Source organism: Stegodyphus dumicola, chromosome 7 (assembly GCF_044657685.1).
Source record: "Stegodyphus dumicola isolate Sdum_Otavi_A_Nest chromosome 7, ASM4465768v1".
Classification (NCBI taxonomy): Eukaryota; Metazoa; Arthropoda; class Arachnida; order Araneae; family Eresidae; genus Stegodyphus; species Stegodyphus dumicola.
Genome location: NC_140774.1, coordinates 32340075 through 32361059, shown reverse-complemented (window position 1 = coordinate 32361059; position 20985 = coordinate 32340075). Strand labels below are relative to the sequence as shown.

The following is a 20985-nucleotide window of genomic DNA, read 5'->3' as shown; positions in this document are numbered from 1 at the left end:
AAAAATTATTTTTTGGCGGAAGCGAAATCATAGTAATTCTCATCTCCTCACCAGATTTAACCTCATAAAACATCTTTAATTTTCAAATCCAAACTGAAGAGGCATCAACTTGACTGCGTAGGGAAAATTCAAAACAAATCACAGAGAGAGTTTTCATTTAAATATGTTCCAGAAAACATTCAATTCATACTGCAAGTACAAAGACGTCGAAGAAAACTATCTCATATGGAATGACATTAAACTTATTTCAGAAAAGGTTTCAAAATTTGGTTAGTCGAGCTCAGGTTCGTTTTGATGAAACTAGTAATATTACATACATATTATATCTATGAACACATTAAAATCACGAACCTGTTTCGATTTTTCTAGAAAAAAACATCTGAAGAAGAGATTACATCTTTAGAAATTATGAGTATTTGATAACATCCAAGTAAAAATTAGATATCGACAGATCTGATGAAATTTTATTGAATAATAATGCTGAGTTTTGATTCCGATAATGCTAATGCTAATTAAACAATGAAGTTTTTTACGTCCGTGAAACGCGTAGTCACACAAGCATACCAAATAAATGTGGCGACAATGTTTACTAAATTTGCACTAGTAATTTTTTCGGCTAATTAAACAATCTTTTCTTTAGTGTTCTGTTATCATTTTCTCCTCCTTGTTGATTGAATGTTGACCAGAAATAGCATAAATTTAATTCGTATCGAAGACGCAACACGCGCTCAGATATACTAATACTAAAACAGATAGTACCAAGGATTATTCGCTGTGTGAGATATAACGATCTTTAAACACCTGTTTTAGCCTAAGAAAACTTAGCAAGTATTCAACTAAATGAATCGGCACCGCTCCCGCAGAGATAAGCTACTTGGCTTCATTAGTGTTAGCATTAGGTTAGCGAGGGTTTTAAATTGTTGTGCATTTTACTAGATTCCCAGCCAAATGGTATTAGAAACTGGGGTTCTTTTATTGATATGTGCATTGAGCCCTGGCCTCAGGAAGTTGCAACGTCGATTTTAAGCAGTAATTTCAATTTTTGTACATGCCTGCAAGTTACTAGGATTTTCTATACCAGCAATTAATTGGTATTAATAGCAAAGTCTTATCTGTAAATTAATAAGCCAACGAGGCAGATAACATTTTGCAAAAACTGTTCTTAATACTTGCTTGCGAAGAAATACCCTTTACATTGTTTACAATTCGCTTCATACAAATGTACACAATGAACGAAAAACGTTGCTTGAAAGAGCATTTAACAATATGATTAATTTTACAGGTAATGTATTTCAGTAATGTAATGTTAATGTCGAAAATAAAGTATTTGAAGCTGAATTCTAGTTAATCTTAAACACACATCTTTTAATTAATGAACAAAACCTTTTTTTCTTCCTATGAGAAATTTAAATTCTACATCTGTTTTACATGTTTTACTAGTTACATAAAATATTAACACTATAAACAAATTTACAAGTAGAACTAAATAACTTCTTGGCTAGAGCTACACTGCGGGTCATTCAAAATGTAAGGCCATAAGGAAACATCCAATTAGGCTTGAAATTTTCACCATGCCAAGACACTGATAGGACATAAAGTAATTAATACTGCACCGCATATGTTAATCACGTGCCGCAAAAAAGCACTATAAAAAGGGAAAACAGTAGGCTGTTTTAAGTACTGGAATTGCGTGTTTTCCCTTGCTTGGAAGTTTCAGCAGGCTTCATTGAAAAAGAAACAGCAGTAATTCCGGCCAGTTTCTCAGTTTGACAGAGGAAGAATTGTAACTTAGAGCTATGCAGATTATTTTTTCGAAAAATCGGTGCTCATGCTGGGTAAAATCAAGACACAACGATGCAAGAATGAATCAGAGAGCGCAGAGGGGCTGACCGACCGACAGGAAAGATTGCAACAGAAATTACGCCACCGAACAAGAGGACAAGCATGTTGTGCGCATGGCAATGATGGATTGCACAGGAACATCAAGAAACAGACAGGAAGAATAAGTTCTGTTTCATCCTCTGTCAGTGAATCCTCTGTCATCCTCTGCACATCCTCTGTCAGCGCGGGCAATGCCACTGCCTGCATTACCGTTATATGTAAAAGGAGGAAATCTTTGCAATGCTGAAATTACCACAGAAGTATACTTTGCAAGGGCACAGAGAACGCCGGACATGGGCAATGAATGGCACAGTCTCTTTAGATAAATCTTGATTCTGATTCATGATGGTCGTATCCGAGTACGGAGTGGTTTTTGTAGAACACCTCGACAGTCATATCCAAGTCTGGCGATCGGAATGACAGATATCAGGACCATCGCTATACCAGTCTATTACTTGCAGTTATGTTTTGGATTGCTATTGGACTTTACTCCCGCACCCGCGCATCATAACGCACTGCCGTCACAAAGGCCACTGTTACATCTCTGAAGTTTTTTAATGCATATTACATATATTATAATACGTTTCATATATATAATAAATCCCAAATAACATAAATCCTAGCCATGTCCATTAGTTAAATTTTATTATTTCGCCTATTTACAAATTTAAGGTGTGTTTAAAGACACCAGTTATTTGAAAATATGTAGTTTCTTCCAATTCTAGAAAATTAATATAAATTAAAGATTATCTACACATAACAGCAATTTGAACAAGATTTTGTAAGCGTGTTACAATTCCACTTTCAGTGAAACCACACTAAAAAGTGCACGCTAAAAAATAATTTAAAATATAAACACATAAAATAATTTATAACATGCACTTTTTATTAGCATATACAATATTTTTCAAATATAACTCATTACACACAACTTAAAAAATGATTAAATATAAAAATATCTTCAGCGGCTAGTCATAGTGCCATGAGATCTGTTCAGAAAATGAATCAGCTAAGCTAGATTTTCAAACGAAACAGTTTTGTTGTTGATAACCTACAGAAAAAATATACGAAAGCTAAACGTTTTTGGTAGAAAAAGAACACGAATGAAAAAATATTTTTCATAGGCGATTTAATCAAACAAAAAAGCCAATTCTTATATTAATAAAATTAAATAATTCTTATATTAATAAATTCTTATATTAATAAAATTAATAAACATGTTAATAATAGAATTTTGGGGCGCAGTTATGCAAATAATATTAAAGACAGCTTACGTATATTTTCGAATTCTAGTTTTTCGAAGTTAAATTTTACATCCGAAAACTTGAATAAAAGGAGCAAATTTTGAAATTATCGTTTATTGAAGTATTGAAATGTGAAATTGGTTTTGTTAAACATAATCCAGTTTTTATAAGGCCTTTGAAATTAATGTCTTTGTATGTCTTTTCATTATACAATTTTGATAATTTTTATTAAGATAATTTTTGCATATTATACTAACGGTTTACTAAAAGAAAAAAATATCACAGCAGGACAGAACTGATTTATTAGATTTTTCTTTACACACATTTCATATACCTCCTAAATTTAGTACATTTTTATCAGGTGTCACGTTACCAAAATTGCTATAATTCGGAACTTGAATTTCACACATTTTTTAATGTGGGCCTGTGGGTCTAAGATAACAATTTTAGTCGTTATTTATACACAATTTTTTAAAACGCTCTAAATTTACTTAATAAAATTTTTAAAAAGAATTATAAATATAAAAAATTATATTAGTAAGCATTTTCACTATAACCGTATATTCCTTCTTTTCGATGAGCGAGAATTCTTGCAGAGTATTTCCTAGAAATTTATATCTTATCTTTTTTCTTTCCAAAATACTCATCTTTATCCATTACAGTTCAAACTAAACAAGATAGTAGTGCAGCGACGCAGTGCATCACTGCTCTACATCATGTGTCGTTTATAACCCTATATACATTCTCTTCTTCAATGGAGTTTGACTTTTAACCAGTGTGGTCCAATAATCACGACAAATGAACCCCTATATTTATTTTTGAGCTGCACAAATGGGTTTTACTGTCACTGCCCAATCAGAAGAGTGACCCAAGAGGGCAAAATAACGGTAGTTTTCTTATTTAGTTAGTTTTATTACTTTTTTACGCGAAAAAAGGACCTCAGAGGAAAGGTTCGGGGTTTTAACACGAGAATGTTGGAATTTTTTCCTATTTATTTATTTTTTTCCTCGAGTGAGGTTATCTTAGGTTAACTGTTGCCTTTGTGTTATCTTCTCTTCAGTAAATCACGGAAGATCCTGATTCAATGTAGAGCAAAACTCTGGAGGGAAGTAACCTTGTAAAGAGCTTGATTTACGTCTAGTAGGGAAGATTACGGTCTTTTTTCCCTCCGAGAGGGAAACGTAATCGCCCTTTAATGGTTTTGAAAACAAAGCATGCGGTGAGCTGGTTTTATGGGCGTCGTATTGATCTGTTGATCTTAGGTTTACTAACAATATATCCGAAGTATGTGATATCGTAAATATCAGTGGCGTGAAGAGGGTAAAATCCTTTCCGAGTGCACATTGGTACTAAAGTGAAAGTCTTTGAATTGAAAAGTCTCATAAACTTGCATGTTTATAAATAGCCTTTTTTATTTCTTTAGAGTTTTAAATTATTTTCAAAAATTAAAGTTCTCTGAAGCAAAAATGTTTTGCCGTGAAGCTGAAATTTTATTAAGACTGTTCTCGGCAACTAGGATTCTGTATTCTGCCTAATACTGTAAACTGACTGGTGACATACTAGTTTTGCATTTTCCACTTTTGTATTCAAGAATGTTCCGATTGAAGTTTACATGGACCTGTAGATTCAATCTATCTCAAAGAAACTGCGGCTATTATACTAAACATTAAGACAGTTATCTTAGTGATGAAGAATTTTAAATATCCCCCTCTATTAGATAAATATGTTCGATGAGGTCCTCGTAACGTCTTAACTCAGCTAAATGCAACTTTCCTTAAGAACTGCTGAAATAATAATAATAATAATAATAATAATAATAATAATAAAACATTTACTGTAGAGAGATTAAGGCATTAGTGTCTGTAAATGTTAAACAACAGAATAAACACGATATGAAGATTACAAAGATGCTTCACTTCAACTGCACATTGCAATCCAAAAGACCCGAACCATATAAATTTTTATTACATAATTTTCAAACCTTCTTTAGCTCGCGAATTATTTAGTTTTGAATCAGAGATATATTTTAGGCGTCTTCAGAAGGCAGTCTATAGATACCGACTGGAAACAAATACAGTTTTAGAATTCATGTTAAATCTCTGAAGAAGACGTACATTCCCGCAACAGCACGCGCACTAATTACCGTATTTGACGGCGTATAAGGTGCACCCCGTTTTTTATGCACATTTTTGAAGGATAAAATTTTATTACTGATCATTATAATGAATTACAGTGTTTTAAATATAATGTAATACAAATACAAAGTAAAACTTTCTGCATATACCCAATCTATGAGCTACCGTTTTTAGATCCTCTTCCTAATTTCGCCAGGTTCTTATCATTTTTTAAGTTGGGGGTGGCTCGAAATGGCTCTCTCTGCAGCCCTGTTTCCATGTTCGTTAGCATACGCAATCAGGCGTAGCTTGGATGCTATGTTATAGCAATGCCGACGTTGGTTTTGAGCTATAACTTGCCAACAAATTTAAGAAAATTGAACAGTATAAATTTCACACATTTAAAAGTCGTTCACAAAAATTGTAAAATTTAAACGAATCCAGCTGTGATCGTTGATGGCAGCGCATGCGCATTCAATGAACTCTACGTAACTGTTAAATTCCCACACTCCGCAAGGAAACAAGAAACATTCGCGTAACTCCGAATACAGGAATGAATGTAATCAAAAACTGAGTATCGATGTATAAGACGCAGTATTGACGTATAAGACGCACCCGTTTTTCAGACCTATTTTCAAAGAAAAAAAGTGCGTCTTATACGCCGGCAAATACGGTAATCTTATATCAGAAAAGGCGAAAGTGTGTGCTGTGGACTTCAGTCAGCTGACAGAATATTAAATGTTGCCATACTTTTTTATATTCGCTATACTACTTACATTTGGGACGTAAATTGATGAATGTATCTGAATGATTTGCTTCGGATATATTCACTCGTAAAATGTTACTGCTTGGTATTGTAAAAAAGGCTCCAAACTTTTGCTCAATTTTTTTTTCTCTTCTGGCACGTTTATTCACAAAGTTTATACGAACTGTTAAGATACAAAAACACTAGTTCAGTATCTGAAAACATTGGGATAAATGAAACGTTTAATTTAATTACTCTTTGTTATAGATCTGTGGATGAAAACGCCTCGCAAAACAATTTAAAATGCAATGCTAAGTTTTAAAACTTATATTTCGGAAAAGTGGTTTAAAGTTACTTTAATTATTATTCCTAGCGTTAGCAGTGACAACAGCACCTTGGTTATTATTATTTTAAAAGACGAAAAGAAAGAAAGGCGAAGAGAAGAACAATGTGCATGGCGTGGACTTACAGTTTCAGCTGGCACTATTCCAAAAATAATAATTATGCACTTTCTTATTTAGTAAAAAGAAATATTCGAAGAAAGGGCTTCAATAATAATTTTGATTGCAACCTCAACACCAGTTGAAATTATAAAAATAAATAAATAGATAAACATTAAAAGATTAAAACTATTGAAATGTACGTAAGAAAATGAAAATAAGTTGATATTTAGATTTTAAACCCCTACGCTATCGGTTGATCAATGTCTGCGTTTACAAGTAACGTTTTCGAAAATGAGCATAAACAAAAACAGTCTGAGAGATATCATTGAACAGTCACAAAATTTTAGTTCTCTCTGTGCGCTCGATGAGAATTCATTTCAATGTAACTACACCAATATATATCGAGACAAGTCATTGGAGATTGAAAACTAAGGTTGAACGTTGTACAGGTACATTAGTTGGTCACTTAAATTCAAAGCATTATTCGATTCGCGGGGCTTACCAGTACTGAAAGAAAACATATGTACTGGATATTAATTGCAATTATGGGTTTGGGGTTATGTTTTTGGAATATTAGACATATTTTGTAAGTTTTTGTTTTTTGTCCGGTTTCGAAGCGAAAAAATAAATTCGCTCTGTCATCATTTTGTTTTTGTTGTTGCGGTTATCCAAAATTAAACATATACTTTAAAATAAAAAAAACCTGAAAGGATTCAGACTTTAACGGTTTAAGGCATTTTAAGTCCAAAGGGGGCAATTTGCCCAGAGGGACCATTAATTTCATTTTGGCATTTTGCGTCGATTCACGATAAGCGCTGTTTCACCTTTCAAATTGTTGCCACCAAATATTATCGCGCTGTATTATATTTACAGAAATTAAATCATGAAGAATTTGCATGAATGTATATATGTTTCTTGCACTGTGATAAAACAACGGTACCTAGAGCTATCAAAATTTGAATAACGTAATTTTCCATAGAATATGGGCATGTGGAAGCCATTATTTGAATTTGAAATTTGTTTTATTATCGATTTCCTATTTTGTAACACCTCAACGAATTTTTGATTAACAAACTCAACGATTTCAAAGTGAGCAATGGCAACACTGTAGGAAAAAAAAAGGTTTTTGTCTCCAATTCGCGAGACTCTGTATCGGAAATTCTAAAAGTATGCTCATTTTAAAATTATTTTACGATATTGCTGTTGAACCGAATTTTATGGTTTGAGTACGTAATTTAATAAATAAAGTAAGCACGCAAAACGTTAGTAATAAAATTTTTAAAAAATCAATAAAAATCCGAAAGTCTTCAGATTTTAAAGTACGTCCAAAAGGGCGTTTTTTAACGTTTTGTGTGTTGGCGCTTATCACTACATAAAATTCAATTCAACATCAAAATAAAAAAATATTTAAAAACAGCGTTTCTTTAGAATTCCTGATAGACAGTCTGGCGCGCTGGATATAAAAAGTTTTTATTCCGTACAGTGTTTGTCATGCTCGCTTTCAAATCATTGAGTCTCTTAATCACAAATTCATTAAAGTTTTATATAATATGAACTAAATAATAAAACAAATTCGAAATTCAAAATTCGGGCTTGCAGATGAACATGTTCGGGTGGAGGACTAGAGATTATTCAAAATTTGATGGCCCTAGGTACCGTCATTTTTCCACAATCCGAGGCACATACATACATGCAGATTCTTCATTACTTATTTCTTTAAAAATAATACAAGGCTATAACATTCGGTGGCAACAATTTGAAAAGTGATATGCCATTTATAGAAAACCGACGCAAAATCCCACTTTGAGACTAATAGCCCCTTTTGGGGTAAAAAATAAGACTTGGAGAGTCAATTCGCATATTTTGGCATGATTCATGTACAAAAGAGTCCCTGTAATTGTATAATTAATTAATTGTTTAAAGGTTTGTTTTTAAGCAACCACATATACCTAGTGTGTTCTTGTTGTCTACTTGCTTCTCAATGCTCTCACACCCCTAAGACCAGCAACGTCACCCTAGAAATCCTCAATGACCATCGTTTGGTGAAAATACCCATGTTGGGAAACTATGATTTTCAGGTTTAACCCTTTGCACTCGGGGCCTTTTTCGCGCGGCGCACCAGAAATTCGAGACGTTTCGTAGTCTTTTTGACGCATTTCTTACTAGTAACTTAAAATCATTACACACAAATTAATGTATAAAATTTTTATATTTTAACATTTTATATATCTTTACACCTTTACAGACATAATTTCTTAAATATTCTCTAATTTTTCTGTGTATGATATTTCATGTAACAATCCCCAAGAAGTATGCCCGGCTTGTCGAGACAAGTATTACAATAATATGTCGTTTGATTCCTTTTTCGGGGTTTATTTTTCTAGAGAACAGATTTTGTGATAGATAAGAAAAGATAAAATTTCAGATAAGAAAGTCTTATCTCCATTTAAAGGGGTATCATTTTGCACTTCATAAGATTATATAGAAAGAGACTAGCAGCCTTCTTTGAAGAAACTAAACGTAAACAGATATTGCCGAGCATTGAGTTTCCACATCAAAGCAAGTGTGGTGAGCGAGAGTCACCTCTCGAGTTGCGGCATCAAATCACAGGGTGAGCGAGAGCAACCTCTGGAGTGCAAAGGGTTAAGTCCTTCCGCATATGGAAAAATTTGCATGTAAGTTCTGAATGCACTTGGCAGGTGACAGGTGACGGAGGACGGGGACGCCTGAAGCTTAACAGAGGTTAACAGGCATATGTCCCGAGTCCTCCCCTGGAGTTTATTTAATAGTTATAAGTGTGGATACATGGCCATACAGGAGACTGTTTAACATCTGGCATTTGAAGTACATTTGAAATAACATACAGGCACGGTTTAAAAAAAAAAACATTTAATAGGTTATAACAATGGTGTTCAATTTCCTTCTGCTCTCTATGCAGTCAGAGATTAGATGGTAGAGCATTAGAGTGCATATGTCAGTGCAAGTAATGCATGTAAGCCCTATTACTCTGGTTGACAGAGGTCCTGGCCATATGCTGCAATGGTGATTATTATTTTGCAGATTTTATTTATGGCCGCTCTGTTTTTGGCTAGGAACTTGTGAAATGCTGAGATATTGGCTGGTATCGGGAAGTGGAACTGTTCGGTGAGTGGGCACTGAAAGATATACTGGTCCGGTGACCCCTCACCCCCGCAAACACAGCGATCCGTTTTTGAAATGGTGCGGCGCTAGAAGTAATCCGGGAAGGGACCATGACCAGTAATGAAGTTGGTAAGGGGAGCAATTGCCATAAGGCGCTCCGTGGTTACTTTTGGCAAGAAGCTATGCGCTCTCCTTCCCGTGTCGCTCTGATCCCATTCTCTTTGCCACCACTGGATAGCGGCATTTCGCAGTTGACTTTTGAGGAAAGATGGTGGTGCTGATACTGATATCGGTCTGGCATTTTGCTTCGAAGCAGCCTCTTTAGCGAGTTCATCCGCTGTCTCATTACCCATGTTACCTGCATGGGCTTTAATCCATACTAGGTCAACATGTGCGTGCCGATTATCTTTTAGGATATGCTGCAGTCGTATGATCAGCGGGGAGGCGTGACTATGTTTGTCAAGAGCAAGCAGTGTCGACATACTGTCTGTATAAAGCTGCACATGTGTGATGTTGTTGAGCGCCACGTATTCAATGGCAGCTGTTATGGCAACTACTTCTGCTTGAAAAATGCTATTATTTGGATTCCAATGGTGTGTAGCATGGCCTTGCCTGTAGTATATAAAGGCACTACCTACACCCTCAGCAGTTTTCGAGCCATCTGTGTAGAACGCGTGCATATTAGGGTTTCCTTCTGGTTGACTTCGTGACGGTTTGAAGATAGTGTGAATGCCAAGTCCCTTGTGTGCTGGGTGCGTGTGGAGAGGAGTACATGGATGTTCGTAATTTGCAGGGCTATGTAAGGTGCCTGCAAAGGTTGCGTCTTTCTGTAGATGTATTATTTTAGTGTATATGGCCTCTAGCTCCGCTTGGATATGAAGTGGTATGATGCCTGCCAAGGTGAGTGCTGCATAAGTTGCAGTGGTGCGGTAGGCTCTGCATAAGCCTATGGCGAATGGACGCTGTAGTGATAGGAGTTGCTTAACCTTGCGTGCGGTCATGGGTTGTGCCCATATAGCTGCCGCATAGAGTGCCACCTTCTCAGCTACAGTTTTATAAAGTACCTTTTGAATGTGGGGATTCCGTCCCCAGTTCCGGCCTTGGAATTGTCGTGATCTTCTGGCAATTGCAGATGTTTTAATCTTTTGTGCCTGGATATGCGGAAGCCAAGTCAGACCTGGGTCCCATATTACCCCAAGGTATCTTAAAGTTTTTACGACCTTAATATTCCGGCCTTGTAGTTTGATACATGGGCTACGTGTTGGATTTGTACCCTTTCTTGGAAAGATGATAGCAGTGGACTTTGTGGTGGATATTTTAAGTTTTAGCTCTTCGCAGAGGTTGGCAAAGATAGTGCATGACTCACTGCCATGGGCTACAAGCTCAGCGCGTGTGCGGCCTCTGACCAGTAATGTCGCGTCGTCCGCGTATGCAACTAACACAGTATGTTGTGGCCACCTTGCTTCTAAGACTTTATTAAAGGTGAGGTTCCATAGCAGAGGCCCTGCACAGGACCCCTGTGGACATCCTCTCACTTGTGTTATTGAGACAGTACTACTGTTGTTAGAGATCATCAGTTGCCGGTCTGCCAAATAGTTATCTAGAACTTGATAGATATTTCTTGGGCATCTTGCCTCTCTGAGGGCCTGCCTGATGGCAGGCCACCAGAGGGTATCGAACGCACTTTGCAAATCTATCGATATAAAAGCCGTCTGGTAACCCTGCGATTTGTTCTGAATTATGACTTCATGGATTCGCTGCAGGGCATGAGTGGTAGAACTGCCTTGTTTGAAGCCAAATTGTCTTGGGCTAATGCTTTGGTATTGATGTAGATGAAATTTTAGCCTGTTGACGATGAGCTTCTCGTAAATCTTTCCCATCGCCGACAGAAGGCAAATTGGCCTAAAGGAACTCGATACTAGGGGGTCTTTATCCTTTTTTAAAAATAATACCACATTGCCTTTTTTGAAAGCTGTGGGGAATATTTTATAATGCAGAAGCTGGTTGTAGTATTTATGGAAGTAGGATGGTCGTGCCTGATATGCAACTTTGATAATTGCGTAATCGAGTCCGTCTGGACCCGGGGCCTTTTTTAGTGGCAGATACCGGATGATATTACGTATCTCCTGTGCAGAAAACTGTATATCGTTCGGTGTGCATGGCGAGCTTGTATCTTCTCTAATTTGCCTCTGTTCTGAAGTATCTGCTTGTGTATCATCTGTAGGAAAGACAGCATTTAAAAGTTCCTTGACGGTGGAGGCCGCTACGTCCATAGTATGTGGTGCTGTTGGTTGAACTGGTACTTGCGCTGGTTGGAAGATCTTCTGCGTTGCCAATTTGTGTAAAATTCCATATGGATTACTGTTGCTGGTGCAGAAAGACCTCCAGCTGTTAATTTTAGCTTCAAGAATTGCCTTCTTGTAGGCGGCCCTTTCTTGCCGAAAGGCTGTAAGGATGTTGGAAGCTACAAATTCGTTGGTAGCAGATCTGAGGCGGCGGCGCAGAGCTCTGCACCTCTGTTTCATCTCTCTCAGTCTTCCCGTCCACCAGGATATGCCTTGGAGTTTTTTGGCGGTCCTTGTAGGGAGGATCTGCTGACATATTTGTCTGAGTAATGACAGAATGTGGTCTGTGTAATCATCCAGTTATTGGGGGTTGGTAAGCTCTTCTAGTATGTCTTCTTCTCTGATGAGCAGCTCCTGAAAGGCATTCTTCAGTCGTCGTATCTTTTCGCCCGGTAGTTTGAATCTCTGGAGGATATTAATGCTGGCTTCAAGTGTTAGTGTGAAGTGGATGTATCGATGATCTGAGTTACTCTCATCATCTAGAACATCCCATGAGCTAAAGTTGTTGGCAAAATTAGTAGTTGAGAGTGTAAGATCAGGCCATCCTTTATGATAGGTATTGTCATAGGTTGGTTGTGCCCCTTGACTATTATGTAAATGTAGATCGTGACAGGCCATAAAGTCTTCCATGTCTCGCCCTTTAGGCGTTGTGTCTTGGTAGCCCCATATAATATTATGTGCATTGAAATCTCCTCCAACGACGTGACGTACTGTTGGGCACTTCTGTTTCACTCGTATAAAGTTGCAAGTCACATCCGTAAGACCTTCCGTGGGCGGGGAGTAGACGCAGGTTAGGAGGAATTGCTGCTCTTCAAAGATGACTAGAATAGTAGCGAAGTCTCTTTCTGTGGTTACTACATATGGAGACCAGGAGGGGTTGCAGCAGACAATGGCTGCCCTTGGTGCTTGTTCTGCATTGGCTTTCTTCTGAAAAATTTTCCATGCCAGTGGTAGGCTTGCCATTTGGCCCTCGCGACAATAAGGTTCTTGAATTATCAAGAAATCTAAGTTATATTGAATAGCATACTGGACTACCTGCGTGGTCGCGGCTACCGCCCGTTGTAAGTTAATTTGTGTGCACTTTATCTGTGCTTGATTAGAATTAGCTTCCGCGCTTGAAGTTTCTTGGGTTGGCCCGCGTATGGCTTGTTCTGTTGTGCTGTTCGGCTCTTGTTCATTATTCATAGAGAGTGCTCCTTCTGACGCGTTTGATGTATCGTCCATACGTTGGGCAGTTGGTATCATAGGTCGGATGGTTGCATGGCATTGTGCTGCGCGTTTTATAGTTGGCGTCTGAACAGTTGATGCATGTTGGCCTGCTGGCGTGACAGTCCTTAACACTGTGACTTCCAGAGCAGAAGGCACAGTAGATTCTATTGGTGCATGTTTGCTGCAGATGGCCAAACTCCTGGCATCGGAAACATCTTTTTGTGTCGAAGTGCTCAGCAATCCTATGTCCTCTCCACCCAATGAAGAGCTTGGATGACTGGAGGAGGCTTCTAAATGCCGCTGGTTGACATTCAAGTATCCATTTGACGGTGTTTCCTCTGTCCTTGAGTCGGTACATGACTTTGGCTGTTGTTTTGGTGAGGTAGAGTTCTGAGGCGAGTGCATTTTCTATCTCTTCTGGCTGGACGTCAGGAGATACGTTGTGGATACCCACTCGTGGTAGTCTAGTCAGTGGTTGCTTGATCTTGACTATTACTTGTCCCTGCGTGCTTTGTAAAGTAGGAATGCACTTGGCAGCAAACATGCCATTAATATATCTACCATACATTCTATTTATAACATGCTAACACACACACCATTTCAAATGCAATGAATTCCCCTGCCGCTGATTGGACGGATCATTTGCTCTCAAGACTTTTAGGTGCACGTCAATTACGCGACCGAAATAGTATTATACTACAACAGAAAATTTTCACCCCCTAGTAGTACTAAAGACATGTATATAACAGCATGCATCGAAGTTTTACAAAACAGAAATGTTTACACTTCCCTGTAATTATTTTATCATTAACTATGATATTTTTTACACGGAGATTTATAAATTGGATTCGAATACTTACAGGACTCGAAGTTTCTTCATTCCCTCGAACAGGTCCTTTCCAAGAGTTGTAATGTTATTTTTATTAAGCGTCCTACGAAAAATTAATAATTACATGTTACTTGAAAAATTAAAACATTCAATGCAATTCATTCCATTTTTTAGCAATATATTATAATCAGTGCATTTCAAAATATAAATTTTCAAAGTAAATAAAGATGCAGAGTTTATATCAAATAAACAACATACAAATTTATATAGCATATCTAAGAACTATCCATACGTTTGTCATTTATAAGTCTTTTCATCTCTGCCCCAATTCATTTGTATTGATCCTAACAGTAAAATATTTAATTTATATGATGCATAACTTGGTTATACCTCATTTGTACCTTGATTTAATCATCGAACATTTCTTTTCGAGGGGCGAACAGCAACGTCAAAAGTTATTTTTCATAATTTTGGTAGCATCTAAAAGTTGTATATTGGGATACGAAAACGAAGGGAGGCAAGAAATATTGGAGGAGGGGATAACTTCCCGCAATCCCTCACTTTCCAGGTAATCGTCAACTAGCTCAGACTTATGTGGGTGAGTTTTGTAGTCCATTAACAGGAACTCAGGCCAAACTACGCCCCTGAAAAAGGGAAAATTGGGCTCTAAGATTGCCTCTTTATACATCATACTAGACAGGGAGTCTTTGTCAAACACATATGGCGGTGTGATGACGGAGGGATATTATTGTTTCCACGCTCTCTCCAAATACAGTACCGCGGATCAGTGTCCAGGCAGAATAGAAAACTTGGTGCTCCACAGAAGTCTGGTTCAAGTCGCATGTTGTCTGCACTAATCTAAAAGAATTCTATTATGTGCCGCAGTGAGCGAGACCTAAACAGTAGGTCTTCTGGTATACAGCCCTACCCCATGATGCCTTCAGGAAACTGTGCATCGTGAAACTCGGATTAGATTCGCACTATACAGTTCGTGTGAGAGCTGTGAAGTTGTAGTCGTAGTCCTGTGTCAAATAACGATCCTCATTCTTCGTTGTGGATCTTGATCGACCTTCTCCAGATATAGTGTTCTGAAACTTTTCCACAAATTGAAGACGACATTGGACGTTACACTGAGCTCTGTAGCCACTTCCGCTTGTGACTAGCCTGCTTCCAATCTACCAACAATTCTCCACATCATTCTGTCATCCACACGCTTGTGGCTACTTGTTTTACCTGATGCCTTATAAAATTTACCCAACACTTGCGAGAAACATGGTGAATGTCGTAAAGGAGTATGAGCACACAAACCGCCAAAAATACTTAATGCTCTTATATCACCTCCACAACCATAGCTCCGCAGATACGCACGTGTCCGCTTACGTATTTGATTAAAATGTGCACAATTCTTCGGCGGCATAATTAGTACCTTTGATTCAATACTTTTTGAAAAATTAGATATAATTTACAAATTCTCTAAATTATGCACACTAGTTTCTACTATATTGTTTACAGAAACCGACATTAATTTCTCCGAAATTATATTTAATAACAGTAAAAGCTATCTTGAATAAGCCGCAAAAACCTTAGTAGTCTGATTTGAAGCCATTACGCTACAAGAACCATTAAATGGCAAACAGCAACTACGCATTACAAAACATCACCCTAACAAGTTTCATATAGATTTTCAGTCTCCGAGCTATCATTGAATATTGAATTCCGAGACTATCTAATCTAAAAATCACGATTTAGGGAACACAGAATCACGTGTGCTTTGGCACTCTGGGGTGGTGGCAAAAGCGTTAAAACGATGTAATCCTCGAATTAAAGGAAGGCAGCCGGCAAAACGGTCACTCGACACGCAATGCTGTTAGAAGGCTGCCGAGCAGACAATAAATAATTCATAGGCACCCCCTAAAAAAATACGTGATCGAACTCACAGATGGAGAAGCGCAAGGAAAGAGTCTGGACGTTTTCCGAGCACGTTCCAGTAAATCTTTTGTTTGCAATGCCACCTACGTACTACGCGCAGTTATTGTATGTATCTGCAAGGTATGGAACGGGGATGATGAGAGAGTAGTTTCTGCTTGGAGAATCTACGCTCTGTGTTTGATTTGGAAGAAAGTTCTTACGTGATTGGGAAAGGGTAGTGTGAAAGAACTCTCAGACATATTCCAAAGTACAATTTCCGTGAGTTCATTGTTTCCTTTTCGTAGCTTTTTCCTCGCTTTGAATCTCAGCAACACGAAATTGTTTTCCTTAATACTACAGTTGAATCCTTATGTGATATAATCCAACTATAGTTTCTCAGTAATGCAACTTTTATTATATGAAGTCCTTTTGCATTTCCAGGGATGTCTCATAGATGCTTGTTTATCTCAGACATGGTCGTACATCCATTTTACACATACGTATCAGAAAATCGACTACGTGTGTTTATCTATTTAAAAATTAGATAATTTATAGATAAACCAGTTTAGAACAATTCAACTTCAGTGAAACAAATTTCTGAAAATATCAATACATATGAAATTTAATTTTCTAAACATGAAAACAGTTTTATTCCAACTTTTACTATTTAACGATATAATTAAAAATAACTTTATATTTTTATAATAATTTCTCTTACAACAATTGCAGCACACATGCATATTACATTAACATTCACATTTTTATCATCTGTAAAATTTTTTTTTCTTCTGGCCGAAATAAATAGATATTTTCTTTTTCTCCCATTAGAAAATTTTGATATTAGGGCATTTCATTTTTATTTGCCCGACTAACGTTGTATTTTCACTTCTCACAGAAACCGCGAATTAGCCATATATGGAATTGAATTATCATTTGGCCCATTAACTACAACATAAAAAAGTGGTATGATATTTAATAAATTTTCGTATATTTCGTTTAAGAATTATTTTTTTTTTTTTTTTTTTTTTTTTTTTTTTTTATGAAATACTGCTTGAAAAGGATTTTAAATCAGACACAGGTTCTAATTTTGTATGTTGTACTATGTAAAACTATGAATGTATGTAAAAGAAAATTGTAGAGCATAAGTAATTAAAATTGCCTTATTCTCAATTTGCATTTAAACGGTTATTATCATGTTTGATAATCACAATACAAATGGATCACATTTGTCGTCACTAGACATAATTACAAAGTGCAGCATCTGGTCCCGTGGGCTCCCCACATGGCAGTTTGTAATTTTGCCCAGTGATTGCAATGTTTGAACGTTGTTTTCTAGTGATAATTTACAATTTGTAGGGTCTGTAATAATATAACACTGTACATAGTAAATTATAATATTTCAATACGAATTTTCAGCGCGAATTACTATATTTCCCTGTATTAAAAGTAGTGATGGGCAACTTCGGTACTTTCTTGTACCCGGTACGAGTGTAACGGGTACAGACAAGTACCCGGTAAAAAATACCCGTTACTCAAGTAACCGTTACTTTGAAAAGTACCGAAAATCGATTTCAAGTACCGAGTACCCAAGTAACGATTTGGAGTTCCGAAGTAACGAAATACCGGAGTAACGGTTTGCTGTACCGGAATACCCTAGTAACGATTTGGAGTACCAAAGTACCCTAGTAACGATTTGGAGTACCGAAGTGCCCTAGTAACGATTTGGAGTACCGATATACGCAGCTAACGATTTTGCGCACTGAAGGAACTCTGCCACGTCACCACGTGTTTGATTTTATCTGTACGGAGTAAGATATTGAATATCAGAAAAGATGTCAACTACGGAAGTGTCTGAGGAGCAGGCCATTCATGGACACAAGAAGCGCATATCACCATTTCGCAAATACAACCAGATACTACTGTCCTCGTACCAAAACCGAAGTGAGCTGAACCCTCATCGATCCTCCAGTAACGAATACCGAAATACCGAGAAGAGACGCATATTTTCGTTACAAAGTAGCGAATACCGAAAAGCACCCGTTTCGGTACAGAAATAACGAATACCGAAAAGTACCCGTTTCGGTACAGAAGTAACGAATACTGAAAAGTACCCGTTTCGGTACAGAAGTAACGAATACCGAAACGTGCCCATTTCGGTACAGAAGTAACGAATACTGAAAAGTACCGATTTCGGTACCGAAATAACGGGTACTTGGATGTACCGATTTTCAGTACCCGTTACAACTAAGTACCCGTTACAAAATACCCGGTTCGGTAGTACCGACTCATCACTAATTAAAAGTTAAAGCAAGTTTAATATTTTCGAGAAACATCCCAGAATTCCCTTAATTTTAGGGAATAAATTATCACATAGGTACACCCCTGCTTGTAAACACTTCAACACCATGAAGGAATCAAACAAATAATCTGAAACGTATAGAAAATGAAAAGCAGGTTTATGATATGCAGATGATTAGAATTTCAGAGCAAAAACGCATGCTGTGAAATGCTAAACCCTAGAAGTAGATCAATCAATAAGTAGAGGGCTGTAGCGGACAGTTAAAAGTAGTGTTTCATTATCACTCAGCAGCACACATTTCATGAGAAATTGTCTATGCCTCATCAGTTACAAAGGATACATCTACTGCGCCTGGATTATGTGTATGCGTTCCTTTGCGCAGGCGTTCCCTGACTCAAAACAATGGACAGAGTAGATTGGCCAAAAATATTTTTTTCCAATAAATCTTTTTTCAATTTACACTATAATAACATGTGAATAAGCGTTACACGCTGTTAAGTGTGAACGTCAGCTTCAGATATGTATTTATCATACAGCGTTACACTAGATTATTGTAAATGCTATGGTATGGAGTCACACTATGTATCATGGACGACTCTTCGGATTTGCACAATGCATGTGATTGTGCTGTTGATATAAATATTAATGTCTTAACCAGTATTTGAACAACATACGTGATCTTGTTGATGCAAATAAATCGACCCATTTGAACAACGTATATATTCTTGTCCTATGAGCAAAAAATATTCAAACACACGTGATTTTATTGTTAATGCACATATTCAAATATTAACCAGGGTTTCAACAACGCATGTGTTCTTGCCATATGAATAATAAACATCCATGTCTTTTTCTGAGTTTTAACAATGCATCTGATCCTGGTGTATTGAAACAAACGTCATGGCCTGATCCAGAAATTGTGGTAGTTATCTCTGATAACAACCAAAAAGGGTAGTTAGCAAGGATGCCTACCACAAATATCGAATACCAACAAAATAGTAGAAATGTCAATTGTTTTCATTCTTCGATTATTAATCGATCAGCTATGATGATCAAACCCTACATTCTTAATAATTCCTACAGAAATAACCAAGAATGCTCGAATCTATACCCCTACTGCGGAGCGAAATAGTTATTTGCCTAGCTGTAAGATTAAGGCATTAGTTTCTATATCAAGAAATTTCAGAATATTACTGATAAAGATTTTGTTTTATATAAATTTAAAACTAAATATTCCATATAAATAGATTTAGAATTATATTATGCAGATACGATCGCTTTAAATCAGTGACTTTCCATTCATACTCATCTGACTTTAAAAACCCATTCAGAGATCTTTTTATTTATTATGTTCAGAGTCCCAATTCAAATTATTAAATTTTCAAAAATGAAATGAATACTTACAATATCTCCATATCTTTTAGCATACGGATCGAGATATCATCCACGCATGTGATCTCATTGTTATCCATTTGCCTGAAAAGAAGAAAAACGAAAGGTAAATGGAAACAGGAACTGCAATGAAGGCATTAAATTCAATTCTAAGCCCGTATTTGCTTTGGATATTCTTTTCTGTACTTTTATCCACGAAAGATGGGAAATATTTCATGGAAGAATTGTTATTCATTTTCGTATCGCGACACACCCGTATCGAAAAATTTATGAAAGGTTTCAGTCTTTTTGGTTCACTTGAGATGAATAAGGTTCTGCAGATGTCCAGTTCCTATTTCCAAAATTACCTTATATATTAATATATGAAATCTGTTATGTATTTATATATGTACATTTTTCTTATGGGTTTACGTTCGTATCATACACTATATTTCATGCATGCATACCAACTAGACAGCTTTTCAAAATTTCTTTTCAAATTTTCCTTTTATTTTCTTGTACCAAGTAACGAGAGTATTGCAAATGAAAAAAAAATCAGGTATCATATTTTAATGGAAATATCTATTTTGGACACTTCCGAGCCCATTTTGACTATTTGTTTACGTATTTGTACGTACACACAAAATAAATGACTCTATTCCAAATTTTGTAAGATGGATTCAAAAGGAATTTTTTCCGTGAAGCCTATATATAAGTATGTATGTATGTATGTACCTCCTATAATGCAAAAACGATTAGCCGTACAATATTGAAATTTTATATATGGGACTGCAATATCATCTACCTGTGCACCTCCCTTTTTTTATTGCAATCGGCAATACCAAAAGCACAAAAATTTTAATTAATTATTTAGTAGAAATAAATTTAACCATGCTAGGAAAGTTCTAATATTGTATTAAAAGAAACCTATTAAATTTCAGCACACGAAGCAAAAGTTAAGACTATTCCATACTATTTTTGAAAAACATTTAACTTATTTAAACGGAATTTATCAATCATATTAATATTGTATAAGAATAGAAAATAGTAGAAAATAAATAATTTAATAGAAAATTATAATTGTATTATATATACTCACATATATGTGTGTATTTAAATATTTTCTAATTTTATATATATATGCACCTATACCCAACCCCTTACTTGGCTTAAAAGTCTTTACTTTCGCTGTCGTTGGTCCTAGTCACACACTTCCAGTTACAAATGTGTTTTGAATGAAGAAAATATTCATGTTTGGGCAATGTCAAATTAAAAAAAAATTACTTTTCGACAGCTAACGAAATTTAACTTCTAATGCAGTCTCCTGATTTCTATACTTACATTTGGGAATTTTTATACGAGTCATGAAAAATAAAATTATAAGAAGTTTGACACCCATAGTGCGACAAAAATTGATCGGGATATTTAATTTCAAAATTTGCAATTTTTGAAGTCA

At 36.3% G+C, this 20985-nt stretch overlaps 1 protein-coding gene across 3 annotated transcripts in view; it reads right to left on the bottom strand.

The window, feature by feature from the left end:
- sli (slit guidance ligand) overlaps positions 1 to 20985 on the bottom strand; it is a 561787-nt gene that overhangs the window by 197386 nt on the left and 343416 nt on the right. For all 3 annotated transcript variants that reach the window (XM_085820062.1, XM_085820064.1, XM_085820063.1), the window contains exons 6-7: positions 19563 to 19634; positions 13983 to 14054 (exon numbers count right to left, since the gene is read on the bottom strand). In XM_085820062.1, coding sequence (XP_085676188.1) covers positions 13983 to 14054; positions 19563 to 19634 — 144 coding nt within the window. The remainder of the gene's footprint in view (positions 1 to 13982; positions 14055 to 19562; positions 19635 to 20985) is intronic.